The sequence below is a fragment of the Aulonocara sp. 'chitande type north' Nkhata Bay genome, linkage group LG6, assembly GCF_057382095.1.
Source record: "Aulonocara sp. 'chitande type north' Nkhata Bay isolate Kocher_YH1m ecotype deep benthic linkage group LG6, A_spYH_male_GT1.1, whole genome shotgun sequence".
NCBI lineage: Eukaryota > Metazoa > Chordata > Actinopteri > Cichliformes > Cichlidae > Aulonocara > Aulonocara sp. 'chitande type north' Nkhata Bay.
In genome coordinates this window covers 27012336-27029344 of record NC_141349.1, presented here as the reverse complement: position 1 = coordinate 27029344, position 17009 = coordinate 27012336, and the positions used below count along the sequence as shown (strand labels likewise).

Here is a 17009-nt window from a genome sequence, read left to right as displayed (position 1 = left end):
GGGCATATTGGCCCGCAGAAAGCAGAACGATGGAGCTAACTTGGAGACTATTCCGAACAACCTGTAACCTATTTTTCACCGTTCCTGCCAACTGCTCAGACTAACAAAACTGACGGGTTAAACTTTTTTTACAAAGGAGATTATCAGGTGATTCTGATGCTGAGTCTAATTTTTAGCAGAGCGAGAACATTCACATTTCAATTTATTATTATTACTGGTATTGTTATTGGTTTTGCATTTGGCTAAGGTCAGTGTTTCCACTGGTTATATGAGGCAATACCTGGACCCTTCAGAGGTTGCACAGCTAGCATAGCTCCTCTAGGATGGCACATCAATACGAGCCATTGCAAGAAGGTATGCTCTGTCTCCTAGCACAGACTCAGGAGGATGGAGCAGACACTAGGGGACACACAGTTACTCTAGGTGAGCTGGACAGGGCCGTAGAAGGTCCTTAACCGATCAGTAGGATCGATATCTCCTCTCTTATGCAAGGAGGAAGAAAATGAGAGCTGCCAGCAGGCCACTGGTGTGAATGTGTCTGACCAATCAATCAGAAACAGACTTCATGAGGGTGGCCTGAGGGCACAATCTCCTCTAGCAGGCCGTGCTCGCTGCCTGGCACTATGGAGCCTGATCGGCATTTACTCATGCACTATAATGTCCTTAAAATAGAGAAAGTAGAAATGTTTTGGTGCCATTTATTCAGAAAGCAAATGAATATTTTCATTTTTATGTCAGTTCAGTGAAGCTAAATCTAAATTGCTTTGAAGAGAGATGACGGCCACTCATATGTTTTTAGCATGTTTAATTTTAGTGGTAATGCTCTTGACAGACATGGCTTCTTCATCAACACTTAGTGACATTTATGACCACGTCAGTCTTCCTTGAATAGATCCACACTAGTTTGGACCATTTCCAAAATGGTCTTCATTCCACTCTCAGTGAAAAGCTTCTCCGATAGGTTGAGATCATCAGGCATTATGTTGCTCAAGGACAGATCAATAGTCTTTGTTCCTGGGGTGAGTGCTGGATCTGGGCAAAACCCTGCAAGAAGACATTTGTAAATAAAGTTCATTCATGTGAGAAAGAATACATTTGACTAATCTATGAACTTATCAAACATGGCGGTTACAAAAATATAAAGAGTACAGTGGCTTCCAAAAGTATTTGGCCCCCTTGAACTTTCCCACATTTTGTCACATTACAGCCACAAACATGAATCCGTTTTACTGGAATTCCACATGAAAGACAAAGTGGTGTACATGTGAGGAGTGGAACGAAAATCATACATGATTCCAAACATTTTTTATAAATAAATAACTAAAAAGTGGATTTCAGTCTCTAAATGTGCAAAGCTGGTAGAGACATACCCTAAAAGACTGGCAGCTGTAATTGGAGCAAAAGGTGGTTCCACAAAGTATCCGGTTGTTCAGTCTGACGTCACTAGCCGTGTCTGGGTCTAAACTCCGCTGCAGGTCCATATATCAAACGATCACTATGGCATTACTGAGAGTTGAAAAACTGTCTAAAGTCTTTCATCTTTAATAAAATGATCAGTGTTCTGCTCTACCAGGTGTAACAATTGAGTTTAACATCCAGGCATCCATGAAAACGGAATTTATGACATTTAACGGAGTTAGAAGTTAGCAGGGTGTTAGCTCGCTAGCTTCTATCTAAATACAATATAGCATGTCCTGACTGCGGGGTTTTGGAAACAAATTAAAACGTACAGCTCTGTTATCACTTCCAGCATAAATGAAGACAGAAAACTAAACAGCAGTGACGTTTGTAGGGTTACTGAAGTTGGGCTAGCTGGTATATAATGATGTGCTACGTGACCGCTAGCGACACAGCTATGTTAGCATAATATAAACAAGCTAACTTTTTTTCCACTCAATAAAAGTTAGCGTGAGTGTTCTCGGTGGTCAGGAACAAATGTAATCGCATGGCAGGATGCTGTAAAAGGACCAAACTTCAGCCAGGAGAACAACTGAGATAATCCATCCACAATACGAGGTTAGTCATTCATATACTGCTGCATGGGCTGGGCTGTAGTTACATCCTAAGGTTTTAAAAACTGAGCTTAAATAAATGATTAGCGGTAATAAAAGCTGAGGGAGGTCAGTGATCACTGACTGTTTTAGGAGCTTTTTGAGATCAAATAGAAGAAAATACATAACATTAAACATGTTAACAACACAAAAGCCATATTAAACGCAGACTACTTTAGACCCAGAAGTAGGATTCGTCGCGTCATCACTGAACAACCGGATAGACTCAGGGGGCTTAATAATTATGCACACCCCACTTTGCAGTTATTTATTTGTAAAAAATGTTTGGAATCATGTATGATTTTCCTTCCACTTCTCACATGTACAACACTTTATATTGGTCTTTCACGTGGAATTCCAATAAAATTGATTCATGTTTGTGGCTGTGGAAATGTGGAAAAGTTCAAGGGGGCCGAATACTTTTGCAAGCCACTGTATAAAGATAATATTAGACTGAAGAAGTAATATTCAGTTCAACTGCAGTTTCTAAGCTTTCATATTATATAAAGGTTCATACCCTTTTCTGAATCCAAGATAGCAGGGGATTCTAGGTTCAGACACTCTGCCTGCTTTGTAAACTCTTCCAACTCAGCAGCAGACACTTTAACTCTCCTACCTGAGAGACAGAAAAGTGTTAGCACGGGGCCTACACAGTGACACCAAGTAAATAAAAAGATTAAAACACAAAGAAACAACTGTTGCTGTTGCTACTTCAGGACCTGGACCACTTGCTGTAATTGAAGCAACCATGATATTGAAGGAGAATTTGTGGCCGTGAGCACATGAGCAAAGCCACGTCTAAATGGCTTTTAAAATCCGTTCATGCTTGAAAATCCAATCCAGTACGGCTGAATTGAAGGGATTCTACATAGTAGAGTTTTGAAAAAAAAGACTCATTGCCAATCACTGCAAATGCTTGATTTCAGTTCTTGCTAACCAGTTGTTAGATTTAGAGACAATTACAATTTCACACAGTAAATGAAATATTTCTTTAAGAACTGTGTTTTGTATTTTCTTGGGTTATCTTTGTCAAATATACAAATTTATTTGATGATCTGAAACATGTAAGTGTGACTAGTACACAAAATAGAGAGAAACCAGGAAGAGGGCAAATACATTCACATCACTGCACTTTATTCTTGATGCTTTATTCTTTTTAAATTTGTTTTCTGAAAAAATGCCTTTAGTGGGCAACTATTATTTGTAACTGGTATTTCAAAGGGCAGTGTTTGGATTTGATTCATTAATGCAGGGGAAACCACTGTTCAATGATTAATCACTGTTTTAACTTGGAAATTAGTCACCAGCATTTCTTTCAGCTATAATAAATTAAATGCATGAAGCTGGACCATAAAAAATACTTAAGTACTTTGACATTACATTATTTAGGTGTGTCATTGTTCTTACTCAGGAGCTGGAGAGCTTTAACTGTGGTTCTTCCAATGGTGTTATTTGAGTAGATAACAAGGCAGTCAGGGCAGCCAGTATTCAGCAGGAAAGCAGAATATTGGTAATTGTGCACTGTGGACAGATGACAGATGATGGCCACGCTTCATATCCTTTTAGCATTGGTAAGGGTGCAGTGTGCAAATACACACCAATCGATATAATGAAAGTGTTGTGGCAATGCTAGGCACAAAGTCTAAATCTGCCCATATGGAAAAGAAATAGTAAAAACATATATGATTTACTCATGAAAGTGGCCACTTTCTCATTACTTTCATATTTTTTTTTAGTAAGTATACAAAACATACAAGTTTCATTGTATAATTTTTCAAGGGATCTTATATGTGTTTTCACTCTTATATTCTTTTCATACAAGTTTCATACAAGACAGATAAAAACTTTATAAGATTTATATATATCTTTTCCATATGGGTGGTCATCCAAATGTTTGTTCCCTCAGTAATACTCACCCATATTGAAAGTGTTGTTAACCAAAGTCATGTTGGTTTTCAATGTGAAGCACATGCCCATCCTTTTAGAAGATAAAATTAAAGAGATTTCTAAATTCGGATTATTTGAAAACAGTATCAGTTCAGGCAAGGTTTTATCATTTTTATTACATTTTTTGAATTTGAAGATTATTGAACGTATTAGCCTCATTGGCAGCAGTGATGTTCATCCAGGCGGTCTCCACAAGCATCTTCGTCAGCATTTTGGATCCAGGTATGCCTGTGCTCTCTGCTATTTGTGTCCATTTTCCCACCAGCTGAAACAGATGGTGTATAATATACAGGGGGTAAAATAAGTATTGAAAACATCACCAGATTTCTCAGTACATACATTTCTAAAGGTGCTATTGACGTAAAATTCTATCCAGATGTCAGTAACAATCCAGCCAGTCCACACATGCAAATGTAACCCGGTGTTAAAAATGGGATTAAAAGTATAAATATTCATACTCTCACAATGGGAATAAATATTGATAAAAACAAAGTTAATTATAATAAATACTGATAAAAAGCATGTAAACATAAGTTTAATTAATATGTACATATGTATATGTAATATATAAATGGTGTGGGGGCAGGACTTAGTCCTTTAGAGTGTGTTTGTTAGATCCACTGAGCGACCAATCATTGGCCGGTCTGACCCTCCCCCAGTCTGTGTGTGCTGCTCAGACACCTGTGTGTGCCTTCGTGTGCCAGTCAGATACACCAGAGACACAGACGGTAAAAGATCCGCTTACTCGTGCAGCAAAGAAGCTAGCTGGATAGTGAAAGTCCTTTTTCGGCGAGAATAATAAGAGTGATACTGTATTCCAGAGGCCGTGAGCCAGCGTGAGCACTGTGAAGCCCCGTGTAGCATTTGTTGCTTCACATGGTCAAGTTTTTTCCCTTTGCTTATTTGGATTGGATTGGTTTTGAGGACCTGAGAAGAATCGAGGATCCCTTTTCCAGTACTGGATGGCGAGCCCAGCCCAAAGAGCCAGATGAACTGGTAGATTGTAACCCGACTGGTTACAAACACACTGAGTGACTAGTGAACACTGAAAGACTGAAATTGACTTTTTAAAAAAAGACACAAAAGAAAATATATCCTTGGGTCGACCATTTGTGGGGTTTATTTTATTTTATTTTGTTCTCAAGAAGCGCGCTCTACTTTTGTTAAATGTGCACAACCTGCTGAACTTTAATAATTGCTAATAAATGCAATTGTGTTTTCTACACCTATTGCGTACAAGTCCTCTGTTGTCATACACCCTTGGCTCCTACAAATCTAGAACCTGTCTGATCTGGCCCATATTCCCCTTCTGTCCTCGTACTAAGGTTAAAGGTAACTATACTGCCCGTACTACATGCAAAGAAGGCAAGAAGTAGCACTAACAGGTCTTACATGCCCACTACTAGTATTGCACCACCAGTGTTACACAAAGAAATCAAACCATAGATGTTATGTGTAAGAATGAGAAATGAAAGAAGGAAAAAGTATTGAACACGTTTACTGAAATTGTATTTGATACTTCATGTAAAAGCTTTTGTTGGTAATGACAACCTCAAGACGCCTCCTAGCCGCAGGCATCGATCAGGTGTGATTTTGGTTCATTCTTCTACACAAACAGTCTTCAAATTTTGTTTTTGGATCATCGTCTTGCTGAAAGGTCCGTCAGCTTTTCATCTTCAACATCCTGGTAGATGGCAGCAGAACATTTTTCCATTCATCTTCCTCCATTTATATGAAACATTCCAGTGCCACATGATGAAAAACAGCCCCATACAACTCCAAACTTCACTTTTGGTATAATGTTTTTGGGGTGAGGCCTTTTGACCTCCAGACATGGCGTGTATTAAGGCATCAGTTCAGTTTTGGTCTCAACTGACCAGAGTATATTTTTCCCAGTATTTCACAGGCTTGTCTAAATGTTGTTCAGCAAACCTTAAACGTGCTTTAGTATGTTTTTTTTCTTCAGCAATTGAGTCTTGCATGGTGAGCGTGCATACAGGCCATGGCAGTTGAGAGGATTTCAAGTCTTTTTGTAGCTCTTCGCAAGTGCTCCTTGGCTCTTGGACAACTCTTCAGATAATTCTTTTCACTCCCCTGTCTGAAAACTGGTGGGGAGCAGCTGGTTCTGGATGCTTTATGGTGAAATTATGTTCTGTCCTGCCCCAACAGTGCTCACTGGAACCTTCAGTAATTTAGAAATTCTGCTGTAACCAATGCCATCAATTTGTTTTGCAACAATAAGATTATGAAGGTCATGATATGTTTTTTGTGTGACACCTTCTTTTTCTTGTAAGTATTATTGGCAGTTGGCAAACAACTGCATGGTGCATTTCCACCACCACTGGTATGGAGTGTGGACAGGATTAAAAATAAATAAATAAAATTTTAAAAAAAAATTTTAAAAGCAACCTACTTCATATCCTTCCAAAGAATATTCCTTCTCTCAAAAACTGAAACAAAGCCTGATAACTTTTATTCCCCGACTCCTTTTGTAATAACTTAATAAGATCCAATTTCATGTTAATGTTACTGAGACTTCGAACCAGTTGTGTCCTCTCTACCTTCCGACACTGCAAAATAACATGCTCCAAAGTTTCCTCCTCTCCACAACAATCACATTTCCCTGAATTATGTTTCCCTATCAAGAATAGTATAGAATTCAATCCTGTATGTCCAAATCTCAGTCTTGACACCACCACCTCCTCTCGCCTACTCCTTCCTGTGGCTCTCCTTACTCCCACCCCCCTTTGAATTTTATATAACCACCTTCCCCACCTTTCTTCTTACCACTGTTTCTGCCATCTACCCCTCATTTCTAGCTTAATAATACTCTTAACTTCCACCTGACCAAAACTCACTGCCAGATCAACTATCCTATGATTAGTGGCTTCTTTTGCTAACCTATCCTCTGCTTCATTCCCCCTTACCCCATAGTGAGCTGGGACCCATACAAACACTACTGACAGACAGATATGTATTCTGAAAAGAGTTTGCTGAATCTCTATTAAAATATCTGATCTACCTTCCGAATGACCTTTCTGTAGACTGACCAAGGCTGCTCTTGAATCTGAACAAATAATTGCTTTCAACGGCCTCAACTCTTCCACCCATTGAACCGCTAATAGAATTGCTATCATTTCTCCTGTAAACACAGACAATCCATCATTAATCCTCTTCCTAATTACTACTGCTACCCCCACATGACTTAGCTGGATTCTTTGAAGCATCTGTATATACTTGCACATACCCACAATACTGTTCAGTGTAACCGTGAACTGAATTTGAGTGTAGACCGCCTGCCCTATCCTGACTCTTCTGGTGCAATAAAGCAAAATCTACAGTTGCTTCAGGAAGTATCCGTGGAGTGATTGCAGGCCACGGCACTCGCTGGCATATGTCTAACTGATCTAATTTAAGTTCTCTAGCTCTTCCCCCACCACCCATCCAAAGCTCTTTAACTTCCTCCTGCCTTTCTCCCAGCAAGGTTTAAGTACTTCTAGTGTAGGGTGATCCTTCCGCTGACCCTGTAAGTTTGCCCAATAAATCAATCTAAGCTGTTCCCTCCTCAGCCCTAGTTTCATTTTCTCCATCTCCACCTGCAAAGTTATTTATTATTTATATAAATGATATTTGTAAGGCATCTGATATATTAAAATTAGTATTATTTGCAGATGACACAAATATTTTTTGTTCTGGGGGGAATCTAAAGGAGCTGCTGGATACAATTACTTCAGAAATGTGCAAAATTAAAAAATGGTTTAACAGGAACAAACTATCGCTAAATCTAAGTAAAACTAAAATTATCTTATTTGGGAATTCCCTTAGAAATGCACAAGTGCAGATTCATGTAGATGGTGTGGAAATTGAAAGAGTACTTGAACATAAGTTTCTTGGTGTGATTATAGATGATAAATTAAACTGGAAGTCTCATATAAATCATATACATAACAAAATTTCAAGAAGTGTCTCAATCTTGAGTAAAGTAAAACACATTCTGGACCACAAATCACTCCACATTCTCTATTGTTCCCTGATTGCACCGTATTTGAATTACTGTGCAGAGGTTTGGGGCAATACTTACAAATGTTCGCTATCATCAATCTTTATATTACAAAAAAGGGCCATAAGGATAATCCATAAAACTGGTTGCAGAGATCATACAAATCCACTATTCTTAAAATCAAAAATTCTAAAATTCACAGATCTGGTTCATTTTCTCACAGCACAAATTATATATAAAGCAATAAATAACCTGCTTCCTGACAATATTCTAAAAATGTTTTCTAAAAGGGAACAGGGATACAATTTGAGGGGGGAATTAAATTTAAAACATCCTCGTATCCGTACAACATTAAAAAGTTTTTGCATCTCTGTGTGTGGAGTGAAGCTGTGGAACAGACTAAGTAAAGATATGAAGCAATGTCCAAGCATGGCGCAGTTTAAAAAGCGGTTTAAGGATATGGTTTTTACAGGGTACAGGGAAAAGGTAGAGATTTGATAGGGTGTTCTTGTCTAATATTTTCATGTGTGTGCGCATGCACGGGTTTGTTGGTATGGGTATATATGTATGTGTATATGTATGTATGTATATATATATATATGTGTATGTGTATATGTATATATATATATATATATATATATATATATATATATATATATATTAAATATATATAAAATTGTAGGTTGTGTATCCTTCAGGTGTTAATGGGGTTATTGAAAATGTGTATATGTGCGTATGTGTGTATATACGTAGGTATGGATAGATAGAAACATATATGTGTATATATTAAAAAAAAAAAAAAAAAAATTACACATAACATATAATGTAATTACAAGGAGGTATTTCTGTAGTCTATTGATACTAGATAGTGGAAAAGGGGTGGGATTAAATAAGCTTATGCTTCTTCCTGCTCCTTTTTGAACATGGACGTTATTTGGAGTTGTGGTTGCTCGTTTTCCTTTTGTTTGCTTTGTTCATTTGTCTCTTTTAATTCTATTTTTTTTATATACTTTTTCAACATGTTCAAAATAAAGATTCAATCAATCAATCAATCAATCAAAGTTACAGTAGGAGTTTGTGTGACACCTTGGTAATGAGACATCTTTTTATAGGCCATCAGTTAGAATAGAACCAACTGATATTAATTTGCACTAGGGGGCAGGATTGCTTTCTAATTGCTGATAGATTTCAGCTGGTGTCATGACGTTCCATGCCTTTTTGCAACTTCCTTTCTTCATGTGTTCAATAGTTTTCCTTGTGTCATCTTATTATAACACATAGCTTAATTTATGGACATTGATGATTTTACTTCTTTGTATGTGTGGACTGGATGGGTGGTTACCCACATCTGGTGTAAATTTCATGTAAATTTGGTGACATGTTCAAAACTTATTTTACTCAGCGGAAAGTGATAAGTGAAAGGTGAGATAAGAGAGAGTCTGACCTGATTTCCATGGATTTCACGAGGCTGGATTAGATTCTCACAGCTTGTCACAGGAGCTGAGTGTCCAAGAGACAGAAGACCGAGCACAGCTACAGCAACGTGAACAAACTCCATCATGGCTCATCTGCTGATAGTGTGGGTTCAGACTTTGAAGTGTGTTTTAGACATACGAGACTCAGCCCAGTTTAGGTGACGTATTGCTCAATTGTTTACTTATGTGTTGTAATCGTACTTAAAAGAACATAACAGACATATTTACTCTGTGGCAGTACAGTCAGGGGGGTTATTTAAATGTGTTGCGGCAATGCCACCTAAGGGATTTTCACCCCTAGGAAATAAAAAGATTGAAAATGTAACAAATTAAATTAAAAGCTACCTGGATTTGAAAACACATCCTGGCAAGAGAGATGGATTCAATGATTAAAAAGAACACTTTATTGAAAGTAATACAATAAAAAGTTAAATGGAATGGAAAGACTGTCTTTCAGCCTAATAGTGTCCTCAAATCAGTGCCAAGAAATGTCTTGATGAATGCTCAATCATCCAGGTAAGTAAATCCCAAAACGTTGATTCTGTTCATCTGGACATGTTTTTATGTTTTTATAAATAAAGGAACTGACCTCACAGCCCATTGCTCATTCAGTGGCACTCTAAGAAATGACACACTGATGTTGGTAGCATTATGTAAATGCTTCATGTTAAAACTAATGCCACCAATTGATTTTTAACTTTAAACACAAGTATGTTGTTTTGAATTTAATTAACAACATAATATTTCAATACAACAAAATGCAGTAAATTAAATCCAATGTAAAAAGTTCATTTAAAATGAAGAGCACTTTAATTTAAAGAGGATTGTCCTAATAGGCTCTCCGTACTTCTGAGTTTGCACATGTGCAGTGTGGAAGTTTGATCATCCGCCATTTTCAACTGAGACTTGCATATGCTTAGCATCCTGGATTGAATCCATCGCCATCTGAGGATTATTTGGTAAGTTCAACAATTTAAGGATGACAAATTTGATTAATGTATACTAACTGATACACATCTGACACTTTCGGGAATACTTTTGCATTTTTTTTTTAAACAAATGATGCCTGGCAAATTTTTTAACACTCTAGCTTGTATACCTCTCTCACATGTTAGAAGTATGAAAACATTTAACAAATATTGTTGAACCTGCTTCGGTGTAATTTTCCAAAATCTTTTGCGATTCTTGTTAAGATGAGACTTACCTACTAAGACCGACAGTTTTAAAATTACTCCCAACATCTACCGCACCTGCTCCCTGACATCAGTAATGACCACTGGGAGCGCCAGCGATCCTGTAGTTTGAAGAATGAAATGAATGTGTAGTGTATTTTAGAAATGTGCATCAATTAAGTTGCTACATTGTTTGAAAGAATTCGACTCCATGTTGATTTCTGGTTTAGTGTCAGAAATCTTCACTGAAGAAGCTTCACTTTTCTTTCCAAGCTCCTTAGACTATGATGACCTGGGGATGACTGTGAACCTTCACAGACTTATTGTTATCCACAAAATGTCATGATAGGATTTTAAGTCCATATTGCCCAGTTCTAATCTTCTATTTAATTTTAATATTTTAGGGGCACAATTATTAAATATATTGAACAATCTAGAATTGATTAAAGCAAAAATGAAAGCTTTCACGTAATGTCAAAATTGAAAAGCTTCGATTTTTGGGTTCATATATTTGTTAATCTGACACAGAGGAGTCAGTGCCTTACCAATCATGAACCTCACTGCACATCACTGATGTGAGTTATGAAACATTGCTTAATCACATATCTGCTATGTGTTAATATTTTTGACTTTGTTTTGTAAAGAGGTTGAAAGGAACCAAAATAGGAAACTTCTCTCATATTGAGTTCTTATCTCCACCAGAATCCCAGCGTTGATGTTTGACAGGAATGCATTCTGAAAGCTGTCTGTGTCTACTTAAATGAAAAGCCAGATGACCTGTTCAAGGAATTCTTGGTAAGTTAAAAAAGGAAAACGATCAGTTATTTTCCTTTTTTAAATTTGGGATTGGAAATGGAAGGTGGACTTACTTGTCCATATGTATATGTACGCAATTAACTTATCTTTTTTTTTTTTTTATTTAAAGGATGTGGATCTTGGTGCAAGCAGAGAAACAGAGCAGCTGACTTTGGGAGTCTATGTTGTCAGACATGAGAGCAAACTCTGCAGATACACCTGAGGACATTGGTGTCATCATAGAAGGATGCACTGTGCTGCAAGCTCTTAGTGATGTGGCAAAGGGTTGTGCCCTCCTGCTTGGACTAATCTATACTCTAAATCTGAGCTACCCAAAGCACCTGAAATACACATTTGAATTTCTTCAGAAGGTGCTGATGGAGTTGGATGGGAACAACCTATCCATGAAGGTGCAGGTTCTGAAAAACAAACTGCTTGAGTGAAACAGCCTGCAGTGAACTATAGAGGACACTGAACTTTAAGGTTCTCGAACCCTTCTCCTTGCACTTCATAAACTGTTCAGTTTGAATTGCCACAAGAACTTCTGCAAGGCCTTTCACTTTTCTGCGTTCTTTGTTCTTGAACCTTTACCAACATCCAACTACACTGAAAAAGACTGCTCCTAACTTTGGACTTCAGTTTAAGTTTTGAAGCAAAGGTTATTTTTCTAAATATGGACAAAAATGACACACAAGTCATTTCTACCTGCTGTTTGCAGGGCTGTATTGTGGGCTTTTCATTGTAGCCCAATCAAGTTTAAATTAAGTCATGTTAATGTTAAAAATGTTGGAATCACAACACTTTCCAGTTTTAATCATTTCAGTTTAACATGACATTCTGTATCTTGTCTTCCTGCACCTAAAATGCACTTGAATATATGTAAAGATTGTTTGGGGGAAAAGATCTAGAAGCATTTGAATTGCTCAAAGTGTGCTTCAACAAGTTTTACACAAAGTGTTATTAAAGTTAGGTTAACTGAATAAACTTGTGTTCGATTTATTTAATTTACAAACTTAAATAGACTAAGTTGCAATTCTGTTAAAGTGATTTAATCCTATAGTTTCAGTAGAGCGTGTTTTGGGTGAGTAGATTTATCAGATTTACTTAAAATTTGTTGTTCAAATTAAATATCATACATTTTATATTTCACTAACCCAGTTGTGTGGAACCGGTTGACATAACTGGGTGGAGTAAATACAACATGTTATTTCTCAAAGTAAGTACAGCTTGTTTTGGTTGAGTAGGTTTTATTTAGTCTTCTCAATTTAAATCAACAAGGTTAGTTATATCAACATTATGATATTCAGCTAATACAACATGATTCTTTTGATTTGCATTTAATTATCCAAATCTTATCAGATGTACTTAAAATTTCTTGTTCAAATTAAATGTATCATACATTTTATATTTCACTAACCCAGTTGTGTGAAACCGGTTGACATAACTGGGTGGAGTAAATACAACATTTTATTTCTTAGAGTGTAGTTTCATGCAAATGTGTTTATAAGCAGGGGTGCACATAAGTGGTCCGCAGGTGCGCATTCGCTGTCAAAATAAAAGACATGCACCAGATAAGAAGTTGCAACGTGCGTTTGCGTACATAAGATGTTCTGGAGGAGGACAGTCATTTGTTCAGAACTCTTAAAGATGTCGAAGAAGCAAGCTCCGTAAGCAATTACTTTGGTGTTACTCCACCAAAGTAATTGCAAAGTAATTGTGGTTCGAACTCATTCTGACATTTCTTTGGAGGTGGAGGAACACCAAGGAATAAGTCTGAATTAGTGGGCCTGCTGAAGCGCAGACCCAACATTATTTGGTCATTCGAGCCGGAGTCCAACAAATGGCTTTCCACCGAGGAGGGGGAGACGACACACCGAAATTGTGAAATTTGCACAAAGCAGATGAAAAAGTGAGTGTGAATGTGCCTGACGTCAGTGTGTGTGCGCGCTCCAGAGGAGTGTGAAAGTGTGTGAAGCAGTCTCCAGCTGGGAAGAGGGTGACTCTGCAGGTCACCAACTACCCTAGTGGACGCAAAAGAAATAAAATTTGTGTTGTTGATGAAAATAAGCAACAATAATATGAAGAGTGTTTGGTGTCTCTCAGCCTAAAAACAACTACCATCTCACTTTCAGTTCACTTTCAAACCAGAGAGAGGAGATGTGTGTTGTTTAAGTAGTGATGAGAATGTCCCTCAGACAGGTGAAGAGCAGACCTGGATCAATTTTCCACATGCAGCAGTTGGAAGAAAATTATAGGTTAAAAATCATTAGAAACACTCAGGCCGAGTTTTGGCCAAATTGTGTTAACAGCTTAACTCCCATGTGTTTGTCACCTGAGAAAGCAAGCTCCCTGAAGACAAGAAATGCAGTTGCAAAGAGCAACAACATGGCAGTCCAAGACACAACAGCAGAGTCCTGAGCAGAGAGACCCAGCAAGCAGCAGTATGTGCAAACGGCATCAGAGAGAGAAAAACCATCACTTTGACTGGATGGAGTGCGTTTCCAGCAAGCTGCAACTTCACTGTGTGTGAAGAGGACCTGTGAAAAGACTGTCTGAGCTGACATTTGCCACGTTTGGAGTTAAATGGCAATGAAAGAGACAGTGGGAGAATACACAGGACGAAGCTGAAAAGAAGAACTACCATTGGACTGTTGAAGTGGGAGAGGAGAGCAGGTGAGGACATAGAGGAATGCTGTTGTTTAGAGTGGGAAATCAAATTTGGGTTAGCAAACCTGGGAAAAGGGAAACTGACTGCTGTAAGTGGGTAAACTGAGAAGGAGTCTGGACCACAAAATGAGAGAGGTACATAAAATCACACAAACAGAAAATGCATTAACCCTACTAACACATATATACCGGTACACATAGAATGAAACTCATGAAGACCAGACAACATCTTAAGCATGTGTTTCTGTTTATCATCTTGTCCAGTTCACTTAGTAAGATGAAAAGTGATACATAGACTAGTGGACTAGTATTGTTTTGGGGAAAGATGATTGCATTATAGCTGGGGGGAAAACAGAATGCTGATGAGAGATGAGATGAGATAGCCTTTATTTGTCAGTTGCAGGTCTTTTGCCCACAACCGAGATGACAGACCTTGCAGACCGTACATACAATACACAAACATCACATTGGGGAGACAGGTCAGGCTAGGTAGCGAGGAAAAAAACATTGAAATGTGTAACACAAAAGGATAATACAGGAATGCACAGATATCAACACACCATAGCACAATAAACACAGACAAGCAACATGGGAAAGAGTTCCAGTGTGTACATCTGATCTGGGACCGCTGCTATCTTTCGACTGCGCCTCCAGCTGACCCGATGTCCACATCAGAGGGGAGGTAAGCGTTGGAGGTGGCATTGGATCCGGGGTAGGGAGGGTGATGCGTCGGTGAGTGCTTATCAGTATATGTATGTGTGTGCGTCTCCATAGTTCAGCTGAGACAGTGTCCTTCGCCCTGCCAGGCTAAGTAAACAGTCTTCCAGCCAACCCAGGTGGCCTTGCATGGAATGGGAAGGAACAGACTCAACAGTCATTATCAGGGTGTTGTTGTTCAGCTCCGGCCTTGCAGCTGGCGCCAAAGGGGTATCAGCATAAGTGATGGTATTTTTTACTTTAGTGCAAACAGCTCATATGAATTTCAAAGCAGTTCTACAGTCCAACACTGGTCTCTCAATCTCCCGTTGGAGAGCCGCGGGCTTCGCCATACTTGCGTTCTGTGATGTTGTCATTTCTTTTTTTTTCTTTTTTTCTTTTTTTTTTGCCTGTCCCGTTTGGCTCTTTTGCCATCAGAATTGTTGTCTAAAGGCAAAGAAAGATGCCCAACGGATTTACTTTACCAAATTGACCATCCCAGCCTTGCTGTAATGGTCCATTTGATTCACCTTTTATTGTTTATTTTATTTTCACTTACTGAATACGGGACAGACTTGACTGGGGGAAAGAAGGGGAGAAAGTAGGAGGGAAAGAGAAACAGCTGAGAAGAGGGACGGGGGAGAAGGGCAAAAGACAAAAACCAACAGAATGGGCAGAGAAAAAAAATGCATATATCAATCACCTGGGTCACCTGCTGAGAAAGAAAAAAACAAGCAGAAGAGAACAAGAGTAATAGAATAAACAACATCACAATGATATATGGGAATATGACAGTAAATACTAAATATTAAACATTATTGTGCAGCACATAAGATCAACAGAACACAGTGTGCTTTGAGGTAGGAGCCAAAAAGGGTGTAGTTTGTGGGTGTGATCACCCGTGTGTACACCTGTGAGCATGGACGCGCTTGTTTTTTGTTTTTTAAAAGGTTCCTTCATGTAATAATCTGCTAGAGGGTGTGGGGGGGCCACAGCCCCGTCCTCCAGGGCATGAAGCAGGTATGGAGGAGATCAAAACTCCAGACATCCAGAGGCCCCCAGAACACAAGAGACCAAGGAAGACCAACAGAGGGGCAGCTGCGCCACTGTCCCAGAAAGAGCTGAGGAGAGTCCCAGATGAGGGCTCACCCAGCAGCCGCGGAGCAGAAGCCAGGGGGAGTTGCAGTGACGCGCCCGTGAGCTCCGCCGGCAGCCAGCCGCGCCTGAGTGACCGAGCCCCAGGCCGAGAGGCCGGGGGCACCCTACCTCCGAAGTGGCCCGAGCGAGCCCCAGGCTCCAGGCCCCGACAAGCGGCCGCCAAGGAGTGAGCCGGTGTGTACCTGGACGCCCACCCCCGGACACAAAGAACCACCAACGCACCGATGTCCGAGGGGGACCGCCACTGGCAGGGGAAGTGGTGGTAGGGGGAGATAGGCCTCCATACCTTGGAGGGCCTGAGATGTCCCCAGAGAGGTGGCGCCTGACACCCAACCTGACATATAGACACAGACATACAGGCACACACAGATACAAACATCCATTCCCACCCTCATGCTCTCATATGCACTTACTCCACACTCAACCAACGTGGAGACAGACATAAAGAGACGTTGTACACACGATCACACTCCCCAAGCGTACTCTACAAACCGGGTCTAGGTGCCCTTGCCCCTGGAGGGGGGAACTGCACCCAGACCCAGGTGGTGTTACCCTTTTCCCTACGGTGGGGGGAGGTAGACCGCCCCGACTCTGCAGCAGCAGGAAGGCCCCACACTCCAGACCGCAGTCGGACGGCCAACTCCTCCTCCTAGCCCCCCCGCTCCAGCAGGTCGCAGAGAATGGGGGTGAGAGAAGACTCCAAACCTCCCTCCACCCGCTCATTGTAGTGTTGATGCATGTGTGTTCTAAGGTGCATTTAAAACCCAGGAGGGCTTGGAGCTACCTGCCAGAGAGCAGCAGGTAAGCGCATGGTCCCTCCTGCTAGCCCTCAATGTCTACGTGTATTTAAAATTGAGAGGTGGGCAACGATGCCAGGGGTGGGGTGTACACCCTGATGGTACTTTGGACTCCGTGTATTGTGCCCACCCCCAAGATCCTATATGTATGTGTAATGAGAGTGTGAGTAATGTGAATGTCTAAGTTGTGGGATAAAATTGAGGCAGAGGCAGCCAGAAGGGGACAGAGGGGGGGGTAGCCTCCTCTGCAC

At 39.8% G+C, this 17009-nt stretch overlaps 1 protein-coding gene and 1 long non-coding RNA gene across 2 annotated transcripts; one reads left to right on the top strand and one right to left on the bottom strand.

The window, feature by feature from the left end:
• Nucleotides 1-788: 788 nt before the first annotated feature.
• On the bottom strand, nt 789-9602 carry LOC147327942 (uncharacterized). Its single transcript, XM_086295968.1, has 6 exons — nt 9443-9602; nt 4118-4263; nt 3968-4029; nt 3459-3572; nt 2569-2667; nt 789-1044 (listed from the first exon to the last, which is right to left on the bottom strand). The coding sequence occupies exons 1-6, from the start codon at nt 9557-9559 to the stop codon at nt 875-877; spliced, it is 708 nt and encodes a 235-aa protein (XP_086152094.1). The 5' UTR covers nt 9560-9602; the 3' UTR covers nt 789-874.
• A 496-nt stretch (nt 9603-10098) lies between these two features.
• Nucleotides 10099-12348, top strand: LOC147327941 (uncharacterized). Its single transcript, XR_015130051.1, has 3 exons — nt 10099-10432; nt 11348-11440; nt 11571-12348. It is a non-coding gene; the product is annotated as an uncharacterized LOC147327941 (long non-coding RNA).
• Nucleotides 12349-17009: the final 4661 nt, after the last annotated feature.